This window comes from Somniosus microcephalus, chromosome 15 (assembly GCF_052327205.1).
Source record: "Somniosus microcephalus isolate GS21.2 chromosome 15, FLI_Smic_1.0, whole genome shotgun sequence".
Taxonomy (NCBI): Eukaryota; Metazoa; Chordata; class Chondrichthyes; order Squaliformes; family Somniosidae; genus Somniosus; species Somniosus microcephalus.
In genome coordinates, this window is record NC_141001.1 from 69,613,993 (window position 1) to 69,629,214 (window position 15,222).

General features: G+C 42.6%; 1 protein-coding gene across 5 annotated transcripts in view; it reads right to left on the reverse strand.

Annotated features, from left to right (window-relative positions):
• sbf2 (SET binding factor 2) overlaps positions 1-15,222 on the reverse strand; it is a 709,984-nt gene that overhangs the window by 16,501 nt on the left and 678,261 nt on the right. For 4 of the 5 annotated variants that reach the window (XM_086007986.1, XM_086007985.1, XM_086007989.1 and 1 more), the window contains 5 exons: positions 8,159-8,344; positions 7,120-7,246; positions 4,857-4,984; positions 4,492-4,731; positions 3,981-4,088 (listed from right to left, as the gene is read on the reverse strand). In XM_086007986.1, coding sequence (XP_085864112.1) covers positions 3,981-4,088; positions 4,492-4,731; positions 4,857-4,984; positions 7,120-7,246; positions 8,159-8,344 — 789 coding nt within the window. Of the gene's footprint in view, positions 1-3,980; positions 4,089-4,491; positions 4,732-4,856; positions 4,985-7,119; positions 7,247-8,158; positions 8,345-15,222 lie in introns of those variants that run through there. The other variant, XM_086007988.1, reaches the window with a different exon arrangement.

The following is a 15,222-nucleotide window of genomic DNA, read 5'->3' on the forward strand; positions in this document are numbered from 1 at the left end:
AAAATATTTTAAGGGAACATCCAATTCAACAAGGCAGACTTCCGCAGCACAGATTTGAAGTGTAGTCACTGTTGTAATGTAGGAAAGTCCTCTTTTTTTATCATTTATTATGTGTAATTCTTTTTTTAAGCACCCTCTATCAGTAGCGCATATAGCGTCGATTGGAAGATAACACATTCAGGTGTTTGGTAATACATAAATAAAAAAGGTAATAACCAAAACTGGGGAATAGCATTGCTAGATTTTACAAACTAGATTTATCCGGTTGTTTTTTTTGGAAAAAAATATGGTGCCAATTAAGATGAGCAGTCCTACATTACAACAGTGACTACACTTCAAAAGTACTTCATTTGCTGTAAAGCACTTTGGGACGTCCTGAGGTCGTGAAAGGCGCCATATAAATGCAAGTTCTTTCTTTTCTTGACGAAATTAATTTGCTAATCAAAATTTATATGCTAAAAAGGTAGGCAAATAATTAGACCCCTTTGAACCAGAAAGTTACCCTACTGATGCTCTTAAATTCCCTCTGTGCCCATTCATTTTGGCTGCCTCTCCAGATCAGACACAATTGCTTATATCTCTTTTTTTTTTGCGTGGCCTCGACGAGCTCTTTTCTCCTGTCTTCGCCTCTTCCTGTCACCCAGTCATAGCACCTTTCATTTCTCCCCTCTTAGGTACTTTCACCAACCCCCCCAATCTCTACTTTAACCCATCACTCCAACTCCAACCGCCCTTGCAGGCTTGAATTTCCCCCTTGGATAAGCACACAGCTATTCTCTTTGCCTCTTGCCATTCTGGAATGGGCCAATAAGGCTCCTGTTGTTGTCTCCTTACAAGCAGCAATCTAAGCTGCCTCATCGTCCTCTCTTGCTTATCTTCTAGCTCAGTGTGTCCAGCGGGGGCCAACCTTGATAACTTTTTCTCGTCCTGTTCACCCCAGCCACCACTGCCGTCTTGGATTCGGCTAGTAGACCAACAATCAATACCCTTCTAGCATTTCCCTTCAGAAAGTCCAACTTGTGAACAAAGCTCTTGCCATCCACTACCTTACTGTGGATGATTGTACTAACATCCTAACTTTGACTGAAACTCACCTCCTCTTCCTCATCTACATGCTGCCCTTTGACAACATCATCCACAGAAATGGGGCCAGCTTCCATATATATGCTAATGACACACAGCTCTACCTCTCCATCATTTCTCTTGACCCCTCACAAAACAGCCTGTGTTGTCAGAATGCTAGTCTGATATCCAGTTTTGGATAAGCTGTTATTGCTTCCAGTTAAACATTGAGAAGACTGAAGCCATTGTCTATGGTCCCTGTCACAAATTTCATACCCTTGCCACCTATTCCATTTCCTTCATGGCCACTATCTCAGACGGAATCAATCTGTTTGTACTCTCAGCACTTTTTGATGAGGTAACAGAGAGGGTTGATGAGGGTAATTCGGTTGACATCGTGTACGTGGATTTCCAAAAGGCGTTCGACAAAGTGCCACATAATAGACTTGTCAGCAAAGTTGAAGCCCGTGGAATAAAAGGGACAGTGGCAGCATGGATACGAAATTGGCTAAGTGACAAGAAACAGGGAGTATTGGTGAATGGTTGTTTTTTGGACTGGAGGAAGGTATACAGTGGTGTTCCCCAGGGGTCGGTTCTAGGACCACTGCTTTTCTTGATATATGTTAATTGCTGAGACGTGGGTGTACAGGGCACAATTTCAAAATTTGCAGATGGCACAAAACTTGGAAGTATAGTGAACAATGAGGAGGAGAGTGATAGACTTCAGGAAGACATGGTGAAATGGGTGGACACGTGGCAGATGAAATGTAACGTAGAAAAGTGTGAAGTGATACATTTTGGTAGAAAGAAATAAGGAGAGGAAATATAAACTAAATGGTACAATCCTAAAGGGGGTGCATGAACAGAGAGATCTGGGGGTATGTGTGCACAAATCGTTGAAGGTGGCAGGGCAGGTTGAGAAAGCAGTTAAAAAGGCTTATGGGATCCTGGGCTTCATAAATAGAGGTATAGAGTACAAAAGTGTGGAAATTATGATGAACCTGTATAAAACACTGGTTCGGCCTCAGCTGGAGTACTGTGCCCAATTCTGGGCACCGCACTTTAGGAAGGATGTGAAGGCCTTAGAGAAGGTGCAGAAAAGATTTATGAGAATGATTCCAGGAATGAGGGACTTCTGTTATGTTGATACTGGAGAAGCTGGGGTTGTTCTCCTTGGAGCAGAGAAGATTGAGAGGAGATTTGATAGAGGTGTTCAAAATCATGAGGGGCCTGGACAGAGTTAGATAGAGAGAAACTGTTCCCATTAGCAGAAGGGTCGAGAACCAGAGGACATAGATTTAAGGTGATTGGCAACAGAACCAAAGGCGACGTAAGAAAAAAAAATTTATGCAGTGAGTGGTTAAGATCTGGAATGCACTGCCTGAAAGGGTGGTGGAGGCAGACTCAATCTTATCTTTCAAAAGGGAGTTGGATAAGTATCTGAAGGGAAAAAATTTGCAGGGCTACAGGGAAAGGGCAGGGGGGTGGGACTAGCTGAGAGTCGACATGGGCTCGATGTGCCAAATGGCCTTCTTCCGTGCTGTAACCATTCTATGATCCCATTCGACCCTGAGCGGAGCTTCCAAGTCCATATACTCTCCATCACCAAAGCCACCTACATCTGCCTCAGCCCATCTACCACTGAAACCTTCACCACCCCCATGCTTTTGTTACCTCCAGACTCGGCTATTTCAATTAGTCATAAAGTCATAGACATAGGGGGAAAAATTCGGTTGCTTTGCGCCTCCCGTTAGCGCCGGCGAAAAGCAACTAGTGCCCGGGCGCGGCGCCGCCAACGCCTCCCACGAAATTCAGCAGGAGGTTAGCAGTGGCGGTAACCAGAGGCGCCCCGCGGCACTGCGGGCGATGACGTCATCGCCGTGCGCAGTGCCCCAGCCGCGCTCTTTGGGAGCACCCCCGACTTACTGCCGGACACTATGTCGGACGGGGTCAGGGGGCCTACCTGCGGCTGGGGAGGCGCTATTTAAAGGCGAGGTGCGAGGCGGCCATTTTTGCTGCTGGCCGCCTGCCAGCACCTGTCTGCTCTCCCATCCCCGGCCTCCTTACCCCGCCCCCGCGGAGTGCCGGCTGCGCTCCATGAGCCTGGCACTTCTCTTGAGTGCTGGGCTCTTTTGCCGGCACTCCCGATCCCCGGGGAACCAGCTGGGCCCTGTGTTGTGCTGCGCAAGGCCCCTCCCCTTTCAGAAGGGGAAGAAGGCCTGCAATACCGTGGCACATAGCGCCGCGATATTCCTTCGCAGCGCCCCAAGAGGGATGCGGGGCGCTTCCAGTAATGCCCCACTTCCCTCTTGGGGCACTACCACTCAATTTCCGTCGCAGGGGGTGCTAATTTTTCCGGAGAGCTACTCAACTTATAGCCCATAGAGTCATAACAGCACAGAAAGAGGCCATTTGGCCCATCAAGTCCGTTGGCGGCTCTCTGTAGAGCAATCCAGTCAGTCCCATTTCCCCGCTCTATCCCCGTAGCCCTGCAAGTTTATTTCCCTCAAATGCCTATCCAGTCTCTCCTTGAAAACACTGAGTGTCTCCACTTCCACCACAATTGTAGCAAGTCTGCCCTCTCATCTTTCATAAACTTCAGCTCATCCAAAATTCTGCTGCCTGTATCCCTTTCTGCATCAGGTGCTGGTCATCCATCATCCCTGTCTTTCCTCACCAACATCGCTTCCTGGTTCCTTAATGCCTCCATTAAATTCTCAACTTTGTACTTAAATCCCTACATGGCTGCGCCCTTCCCATCTCTGTATGCTCGTCCAGCCCTACAACCTCACCCAAACTCTCTCTGACTCTGGAGTACAACTTTGCTACTACAATTATTATTTCAACTGGAAGACTTTTGTCTTCTGCTAAAGCAGCACACTGGGATAGTACCACAGCCCTAACTGTGATGCACTTACAGTTTGCTCTGTTTTTACTTCCTCTTTGAGGTTGACTTTTATTCGATCCCAGATTGGTTTCCACCGTTCAGGACTTTGGCTCAATTCATTCTCTAGCCTTTCAATCTCCTGTAATTACAATGTACCAGTGTAGAATCAAATTCATGATTACAGAAGCAGCAGTTTCTTTAGACTGCATCCCTGCTAAAGCCATATCCACTAAAAATTCTCTCTCAGCAGTGATGTTTTACATTTTTGTGCACTCAGCTGTTGATCCACAGAGTGACAGCTATATAGACCCTTTACAACTTAATTGAAAATTGAATTTCCTAGTCACAAGTGTTAGCTTAATCAGTTTTCCATGCTGATGGTAATATCACCATGTATTGGCGTGTCAAACATGACAGGCTATCACAGCAACTGCATTTGTCAAATACATTTCTGCTACTCTTACCCCCATTAATTTCTTTGTTATTCTTAGTTAGTACCGCTAGAATAAAATAATTAGAATTTAGGTTCATTTTGTTTCTACCTCAAGGAGTTTGGTAATGGCGTCCGGCTGCACTTTGCTGACATTGTCGTAACATGGCCACACCACTTTTCTGTGAGTTTGTGGGACTGAACCATCAGGCTGCTCTAGTTCCTCAGTAGCACCTGCTTTTACAGTGACCATGTCCCACTCGTAGGAAGGACCACTGGAAAGTGTCTCTCCCGTGTAGTAATCCCACTTCTTCAGAGCAGAGATGTTTATGCAGGGCCTTAGTACATGCTTCTACAAAGAAGAATTTACTGTATTATTTAAAAGGAAATAAAAATGAAAACATAAAATGTATGCATTCAGATTTTATACTAATGAAAAAATAATTGATCAAATGTACAATTATCTAAGTATCATACCTCCCCTTCTTCAGGACTGTACAGATAGCTGAAGAAAACAGGTCCTTTCTTGTGAATCCTGTCAATGCATTCCCAAATGCAGATTCCCTTTCTTGCCTGTTTGTCCACCTTGTCCTCAAATAAAATTCCTAGTAAAAAGGATCAGTGTCCACATTATTTTTAACTCAAATATCAATTTGTACAGAAGAAAATCAATTCAGAAGATTAATACAAATCTTCAACAATAAAGCTCAGAATATTATTAATCCACTGCTTAAATTCACAGCAATGCACATCAGAAGTCTAATTTCTCACACCCTTCCTTGGGATCAATTTCATTTACAGTATATAGGGGCCTAGAGGGATTTTAATTCAAGGTTACACTAAATCAATAACCAGATGGGTGAGCTACAAATTCTGTGAATCAGTGATCAGTAGGTATAAGAATCCTACATTGCCGAAAGGTCATGCTTAATCAAAACACAGCATCAGAGGAAACCACTAAAGAGTATTTCTACCAATGGAACATGAGGGGGCCTCAATGAACTGTTTCTATCTATGGAGATACTAGGTTTGTGTAGGGAAACAACTGTAGAAGTAAAAAATAATTTTTCATTATTGTCATCACATTAAAAAACACACAAAGGTTGCTTCAACTGATTTTGTTACTCTTAGTTAGGGTGGTTAGAGAGGAAAACTGTTATCATATTTCCACTTCTCTGATATCACAACACAGCTTCAGCTGATTTTCATGGTTGTAAATACATTAATTTAAATTTACATCCAGTTTTAAATGTATTGCAAGTATTAGCAATATAATGTCATGACTAGATAATTGTAAATATCATTCATAAGGCTACTTGAGAGCTATCCAGCCTCACATGTTGAAACCATTAATTATATGTTATGGCTGACTGATTTCTGTGCCATTTCTTGGACAGCAAATCTACAAGAATATTCATCAAAATCAAGCTTCCAGCCAAAATGTATTGCAAGTGTTTTTTTTGAACTAGGTCATGGTCAGCAGTGCAAGATGATAACCATTCAGTACATAGCAGAACTCTCTGGTTATGCAACATTCATTTTGATACAAACTCATGCTCTCCTAGGCAACTGCAATATGAAAAAGTATCACCTGTGTGCAAGTCTACTAACACTTTGCTGCGATTTGGAATCATGACCACTACTACCTCAGTTTATAACATTTGCAAGCTGTCAGACTGAAGCTAAGCACTTACCCACTTGGAAGCAGGAAAGAAAAAGAGTGGGCAAGTAATCTTATGTCACTTTTGTGTACCTCTTAGCGCCTGAATCAGGAAGAGTAGCTTGAAGTGCAGATCGCTGGCCTGCACTTTCGGAAAGGGAAAATTGCATTGTGTTGGATATTTAAAAGACGGGAAGAAAATAAACCCAGAAGTGGGGCAGGATGAAACAAAAAGCACCCTCTCTGTTTCCATAATCTCCATTTAAAGTCAACCTTGAATTCAATTTAAAGAGACATGCTCCTGTTGTGTGGATTGAATAAAGTGTGGAATATTGTTACAACTGGGGACTTCATCATTAATTAGTTATTAGCGTCTTTCTTATTTGCAGAATAGTCCACGACTCCAGACTACATAATACTAATGAAAAGATGAAGTATATTAGTATAAATATTGCTATTGTATTAGTATAAATATTGTTAGGTTGGCTCAGGTGGCAGCACTTTTGCCCCCGAGTCAGAAGGCTGTGGGTTCAAGCCCTACTGCAGACTTGAACGCACAATCTAGCATTAAAAGTGCAGTATTGAGGGAATGGTGCATTTTTGGAAAATTTGTCTTTTGGATGAGATGCTAAACCATCCGCCTGCTCAAGCAGGTTCTCCTGGTGTCCTGGCCAACAACACTAAAATCAGATTATCTGGTCATTCATTCATTTGCTGTTTGTAGAATCTTGTTCTGTGTAAATTGGCTGTTGTGTTTTCTTATGTAACAACAGTGCCTGTGCTTCAACAGTAATTCATTGGTTGTAAAGCGCTTGTGATGTCTTGAGGATGTAATGAAATTCTATGTAAATGTAAGTTCTTTCTCATTACTGAACTTGTTTATGTAAAAAGTCGAAGCTACAAATTAGAGAGCAATACTGTCTGTTTCATACTGCAGACTTGAACGCACAATCTAGCATTAAAAGTGCAGTATTGAGGGAATGGTGCATTTTTGGAAAATTTGTTTCATACATGAATTCATGAAATTCAGAACTCCTTGGAAAGCTAACAGACAAATATTTTGACCTGTGTAAAGCATACCATGTTCTATTCTTTCATAATCAGAGTCTAGCAGGAAGGTTTTGTAGCGATTGGACACATAATGGTAGGCCAGGAACTTCAGATAATACTGGTTGAACTCAAACTCCATAGGATACTGCTGGTGAATCTACAGGAAAAATACAATACAAGCAGCATAAGCAAAATGGATAAAAAGAAAAAATACAAAAACTGAAAATCTGAACTATTAATAGAACGTGATGGAAGTACACAACAGGCGTGTCAGCATCTGAAAAAAACAAAGAGTAGTTATCTTTTTTTGAGATTTGACCAGGTTCTCTCCTTGAAACGTTAACCTATGGTAACATACAAGATATGGCCATGACGAAGTCATGATAGTCCTTCACAACAATCAATAAATCCCAGTTATTTTATTAACTGACATCAATTACGTGTTACTTCATCAGTATGAATCATTTTATGTGCTTATGGGGGAAAGAAGCAAATCACATGCAGAGTAAGTAAATATTTTTAGTTACAATCTTACCTGAAGTTATTTTAACATACAGGCTGTCGTATACTCCACATAACATGCAACAAAACAAACCCCAATACTGATTCAGCGCAGTGGTGTTCAATTTGTGGGGCACAGCAACATTTCAGTTCAAATCACCATTCGATCAGGGAAGCCCTGTTATCTCTATCTGCGATAATGCCCACTAGGAACAACCCCCAATCCCACCTCCAAGATGGCATAAAAACACCCCAATGAACTTTAGCTTTACATAATTACAGAAAAGAAACCACAGCACGTTTTCAGGATGTAAACATGATAAACCAGTTTGGCGATGTCATTTGAACCCCTTGCTGTATTAGCACACTATAACCATGTGTTAACGTGCCTTTAATTCTAATTCTTTCAAATGCAACCTTCCACACACGGCTAAGTTTAGTTTTGGTCTAGCTTTAATCTGTACATATACAGGGATGAGCTTTAATGTGTTGAATGACTTTTCGCATTGCTCACTTTTCTTGCATGAAAATGATCTGTAAAATTTGTGGAAAATCTTTTTTTCTTTACCTGGTGCACACAGTCCAGAAACTGTAGGAAAACTGGAGCAAAGCCACTTCCCTGGCTGTTAGGAGTTAGATTACTACGTTGGCTGAACTTGTGGCCGAAAGACAACCATTCCTTTTCGATCAGTATTTTAAAACCTTCGAGTGTTCTGTAGAATGGATCACACAGCAACTGCACCAGGGAAACCACCTTGAAAAAAAGAAAAAAAAACCTGAAGGGACAGGTCAAAGTATCTATAGAGCCTCATACACTCATGGCTAGCTTTTGATAAGCTGATAAATTATAAGGACATCACCACTTTGGACGTTATGGTATATGAAAACAAAGGCAAAAAGTTTCCACCTGTTGAATCACCTAGTGTTGTGTTATCCAGTTACAAAAACATCAGAATCATAGAATGGTTGCAGCACAGGAGGTCGTCATTCAGCCCATTGAGCCCGTGCCAGCTCTCTGCAAGAGCACTTCAGCTGGTCCCACTCCCCCCGCCCTTTCCCTGTAGCCCTGCAAATTTTTTTCCATCAGGTACTTATTCAATTCCCTTTTGAAAGCCACGATTGAATCTGCCTCCACCACCCTGTCAAGCAGTGTATTCGAGATCCTAACCATTCGCTGTGTAAAAAAGTTTTTCCTCATGTTGCCTTTGGTTCTTCTGCCAATCACCTTAAATCTGGGTCCTCTGGTTCTCGGCCCTTCTGCCAATGGGAACAGTCGAGAACCAGAGGACACAGATTTAAGGTGATTGGCAGAAGAACCAAAGGCGACATGAGGAAAAACTTTACGCAGCGAGTAAAATTCAACCTGAAACATCAGTGTTAAAAAACAGATTATAGTTAGTCCAGGTACCCGAGCTGTCATTATAATTAAAAGGCTCCACTTTCAAACCATATTTGCTGATGAAGTCTATTTCAGGTTCTGCTAAAACCCAAATTATATGACTTACTTCAGTGCTTTCACATTACTTTTAGAGGGAAGCATTTGCATTCATGGCATGTTGTAAATTGTGCATATTATTTAACAAGTACTTTATCATGCAAAAATATAAAGTTCCCACCACTTTTGCTCTTACCCCTTTTACCAAATTTCTTTCCACCACACCACTCCTGAAGGGATTTTGCCAAGTTGCCATTATTCGTACATGAGTATTGACAGTGACTGCTGGAAGGCTATTTGACTGCAAGAGCCTGATCCTCTTCTAATCTGATGTCCCAGTGTGCAATTCAAGTAGGTGATCAAGAGCAGGGACGTGGCCCATTTTTCTCTCCCTAATCCAGGGGCATTGAAGCCAACTGCAACAACAACTTGCATTTATATAGCGCCTTTAACGTAGTAAAACAGCCCAAGGTGCTACACAGGGGCATTATCAAACAGAATTTCACACCGAGTCACATAAGGAGATATTAGGACAGACTTGCTCAAAGAGGTAGGTTTTAAGGACTATCTTAATGGAGGAGAGGTAGAGAGGTAGGGATGGAATTCCAGAGCTTAGGGCCTAGGTAGCTGAAGGCACGGTTGCCAATAGTGGAGCGATTAGAATCGGGGATGCACAAGGGGCCAGAATTGGAGGAGCGCAGAGATCTTGGAGGGTTGTAAAGCTGGAGGAGGTTACAGATTTCAAAATTGAGGCGTTACGGGAGCCAATGTAGGTCAGCGGTGATGGGTGAACGGGACTTGGTGCGAGCTAGAATATGGGCAGCAGAGTTTTGGATGAGTTTAAGTTTATGTCGGATAGAAAACGGGAGGCCGGCCACGAGAGTACTGGAATAGTCAAGTCTAGAGGTAACAAGGCATGGACGAGGGTTTCAGCAGCAGATGAGCTCAGGCAGAGGTGGGGTCGGGCAATGTTAGAGTGCTGGAGAGGATTTGTGGTCGGATGCGCAAGAGGCCAGAATTGGTTGGAAGCTCATCCCGGGGTCAAATATGACAACAACATTGCGAATGGTCTGGTTCAGCCTCAGACAGTTGCCAGGGAGAGGAATGCAGTCGGTGGTAAGGACCGAAGACAATGACTTCTGTCTTCCCAATATTTAGTTGTAGGAAATTCCTGCTTGCCGAACATGTAGTGTGACAAATCAGAGACAATAGAGGGGTCAAGAGAGGTGGTGGCGTGGTAGAACTGAATAGAACCTGAAGTGTTTTTGGATGATGTTGCCGAAGAGCAGCATGCAGATAAGAAATAGGAGGAGGCCAAACATATATCTTTGGGGGACTCTAGAGGTAATGGTGCAGGAGAGGGAAGAGAAGCCATCGCAGGTGATTCTCTGGTTACAACTGAATAGATAAGAATGTAACCAGGCGAAGGCAATCCCACCTAGCTGGACGATGGAGGTGGTGTTGAAGGAGGATCGTGTGGCTAACCGTGTCAAAGGTGGCAGACAGGTCGAGAAAGAAAGACTTGCATTTATATAGTGCCTTTCACGACCACTGGACGTCTCAAAGTGCTTTACAGCCAATGAAGTACTTTTGGGAAACGCAGCAACCAATTTGCGCACAGCAAGCTCCCACAAACAGCAGTGTGATAATGATGAGATAATCTGTTTTTGTTATGTTGTTTGAGGGATAAATATTGGCCAGGACACTGGGGCTCTTCTTCGAATTAGTGCCATGGGATCTTTTACGTCCACCTGAGAGAGCAGACGGGGCCTCGGTTTAACGTCTCATCCGAAAGACAGTACCCTCTCAGCACTGCACAGGAGTGTCAGCCTATATTTTTGTGCTCAAGTCCCTGGAGTGGGACTTGAACCCACAACATTCTGACTCAGGGGTGAGTGTGCTACCCACTGAGCCACCGCTGACACTAAGGATGAAAAGGGATAGTTTAACCACTGTCACAGTCACGTAGGATGTCATTTATGGCTTTGATAAGAGCAGTTTTGGTACTGTGGCAAGGGCGAAAACCTGATTGGCGGGATTCAAACATGGAGTTCCAGGAAAGATAGGCACGGATTTGCGACAGCACGTTTAAGGACTTTGGAGAGGAAAGGGAGGTTGGAGATGGGGTGGTTGTTTGCAAGGACAGAGGGGTCAAGGGTGGGTTTATGAGGCGAGGGGTGATAATTTGAAGGGGAGGGGGATAGTACTTGAGGAGCGGGAAAATTTAACAACAACAGCTAACATGGGGGCCAAGAAGGGAAGTGGTCAGCAGTTTGCTGGCAGTAGGGATGAGGAAGCAGGAGCTGGGTCTCATGGACAAGATGAAGGCCGTACCAGGGGGAATGACCAGGGTGAGAGAGAGTTCTATTGGGAATAAGGGTATCAAAGGTGAAGTTTGGGGTGTGATTGAGCAGATCGGTAGCTGCAGAAATGTCATGGTAAATTGAAAACCAAAGGCTAGACAGTTAGGAATTTGAAAGTGCAGTTCTAAGTGACTTGCAGCACCTCTATTGCTGCCTCACCAGGCATCAGCTAACTTTTTTTTTTAATTCGCTTATGGGATCTGGGCGTCGCTGGCAAGGCCAGCATTTATTGCCCATCCCCAGTTGCCCTTGAGAAGGTGGTGGTGAGTCGCCTTCTTGAACCGCTGCAGTCCGTGTGGTGAAGGTACTTCCACAGTGCTGTTTTTGACCCAGTGACAGTGAAGGATCATCGATATATTTCTAAGTCAGGATGGTGTATGACTTGGAGGGGAACTTGGAAGTGGTGGTGTTCCCATGTGCCTGCTGCCCTTGTCCTTCTAGGTGGAAGAGGGCACGGGTTTGGGAGGTGCTGCCGAAGAAGCCATGGCGAGTTGCTGCAGTGCATCTTGTAGATGGTACACACTGCAGCCATGGTACGCCGGTGGCGCAGGGAGTGAATATTTAAGGTGGTGGATGGGGTGCCAATCAAACGGGCTGCTTTGTCCTGGATGGTGTCGAGCTTCTTGAATGTTGTTGCAGCTGCACTCATCCAGGCAAGTGGAGAGTATTCCATCACACTCCTTATTTGTGCCTTGTAGATGGTGGAACAGCTTTGGGGAGTCAGGAGGTGAGACACGCCGCAGAATACCTAGCCTCTGACCTGCTCATGTTGCCACAGTATTTATGTGGCTGGTCCAGTTAAGTTTCTGGTCAATGGTGACCCCCAGGATGTTGATGGACTCAGCACAGAACAGCAATTGAACCAGAGATGTCCCTAGTCCATATGGCTAGTTATTTTCTGGCTAAACATATTGAAGATCAGAAAGGCTGCTAAAAAAAGCTAACATATAACAAAGTCAAGCTTGAGATCAGTGTATATCAAGACAAATGCATGCAGATATACTTTCTGTCACTAAATGTAAAGGTTGAAGTGTCTGATGAGAGAACTTATCAAGTTGATAAAATTCCAACAGATCATATTACAGTTAATGAGGTGATAAATTGGATTCATGCACACAGTGTTTACAGATGGTACATAAGCACCAAGGATTATTGATCTGCCTGTTCAAATCAAGGGATAATGACATTAAGTCATTTTGGGTGAAAAGTATCTTAAATTAATTTTAGTTCTGAGATTATTTCTTTGGTGTGTGAATGAAACCAAGGACTGTGCTGAATCTGCTCATGTCAAAGGGAATCAAGTATCTGAGGAAAAATAAACACTTAGAAAGTTTATTTTCTTGTATACACATGCCTAAGTGGTATGAAATTGTTGAAAAGTAGTTATATACTTAAAAAAGGAGATTTACTTGTGAAGATTTTATGCAGTTTAAAGTGAGAGAAATAATCTTCAACCAATACAACAATAATACATGCACCATTTGAAGTAACTATCAAGTAAACTGTTAACCGAAGGGATGTAAAAAGCGTCCTAACCCTCAAAATGGTGACTTTAAATTAAGAATTTTAGGGATGCTTATCAGGAAACAGTGTAAATAAAATTATATGGAGCAGGAGCTGATCATGGTGCATCTATATCCCATATTTGTTGGCATAAGTCTATTTTAGGTTTTGCAGGCACAAGTTGTGCTATATACGGAGTATAGAAAATTTGAGTTGATATTCTTCGGTAAGGTTATTATGGCTACTGTTGCAAGACAAATAAATTCTTATCAGTTTTGTCGGCAATGCATTCCAGTTATATAAGTACTGTAGAACAGAAAAAACAGCAGGATTACGGAGAATAATAAAGAAATAACAAATTAAAGAATTTAAATAAAAATATTTCCATGAAATGTGGGGTGACTTTTGGGATACATAAAGTGCAAGTACCTTAATAACTTTTAATGCCAGTACTCAAGACATCAATTATCTAATACAGTAGAAAGCAGACTAATATTTGCCTTAAAAACTGCAGAGTGAATTTAAGTACAGGCTGTATTGAACAGCAGGGTGCACTTATAACTCTAGTTAACGGAAGCAGGATTTATAAGTGCTGACTGAAATTTTGTTCAAGGCAAGTATATTGATGTAAACAGAACTTACACAACAAGCTTATTTTAAAGGGATGTTTTACATTTGTATTGATACAGTGTACTGTGGCGGAGCCACTGAATGACTCTGGGCAACTGTACACAATTCCCTTTAACGATGTTCTAACACCAGCCTAAGCCTGTACCATTGTGTTAGACATTACTTTGTTTTGTATATAGTGTTTGTATGCACGGGGCATGGCCCCTTTAAGAGCGCGGGAAAATGCGGGCAAACGCGATGACGTCATGTCGTAAACCACGTGACTGCCCAGGCAGTCCTCGTGGAATCTCCATCTTGTTAAGACCTGTTTTCGTGGCTCTCCTGTATCGATCTCATCAAACTGTTTGAACTCGTTTAGTCTTACATTAAAGACCTGTTTGATTGATCTCCTGAGTCGACCTCAGTTATTAGTTAGGAATTCGTCAATTCCTACAGTACTACTATAAAACGGTATAAAAAGTAAAGTCGTCCTAAAACTTAAGAACCCTCTTCATTTTAGTTTAGATTCAGTGATATTCTTAAATCCACAAAAAAAACAAGCAACTAAAACAAATACATTCGAAAAATTGGGAAAACCCATGCAGATCTTAAATTTTTCCAGCTCCAATATAAAATACCGTAAATATTAATTTAAAAAATGTAACTATTTGAATGGTGTTGGTAGCATTATAATGAAATAATAGATTTCAGAAAATACCATTACACAAGTAATTAATGCCCTGTTATATTTCAGTTACTTTCTTCTATTTTCATAAGTGCAATATCAAGTCTCATAGCTCCTAAATTGTTTTAAACTGAAGCAAAACAAAGCAACACTACTTTAAAAGAAGTAATATTCAACCAATAGTGGTATCAGAAAACTACTACTATTTTAACCGGCACCTAAATAACCGGAAATCTCTGTTAACCGGCAAAATTCAGGAGTAGGTTCAGGTAAGTTTTACTTCATATTAGTGGCAGTTCCTGGATCTGTGGCTGTGTAACTGGGGTTCGTGCACTTGTTGCTAAGCAACAGGGACGCTTGGTCTGTGGCCGGAGTTCCTGCACATGTTGCTAAGCAACAGGGAAGCCTGGATTTGTTGCTGTGTACGGAGCTCTCGTACCTTTTAACTATATCTTTCTGTAATCCGGACTTTTTGATAAACCGGCACCACGCCGGTCCCGTTGGTGCCGGATAATAAAGAGTTTCCTGTACTAGTTACACGGTGGCTCCTGCTGAGAGTGACCTAGTCTGACAGTCCCACCTCACGCATCAGCTAGGGAAAATAGAGTTTGTGAATGGCTCACAAGAATCCTGGAGACGGCCTCACGTCTGCTTCTAAATTGTATTCAAAGATTTCACACCTCTACGTTACACTGGCTGTGTTGACATTAAACTGAAACTGCTTCACACTGACCCAAATGTGCACTATAACTGGCCTGCACTGCATAGGAAACTAGTATTAGTGACCAGCTGTCAGTGAGACCAGACAACTTTAGTACAAATTCCATTGAAATATCACTTCCATACAGTGGCCAACTGTGAAACAATGGGGCAGAAATTCGGGTCGGGGGTTTGCCGCGCATGCAAGCCCCCGATCTGCACTTACCCGACGCGCCTGCCGTTCACCTCCAGGGACACCTGGAATTCCTGTTTGAAAGAGAAGAATCCCGGGCAGCGTCTGACGTCACGCCGCCCAGGAGTGCAGCCAGCGCGAAGCC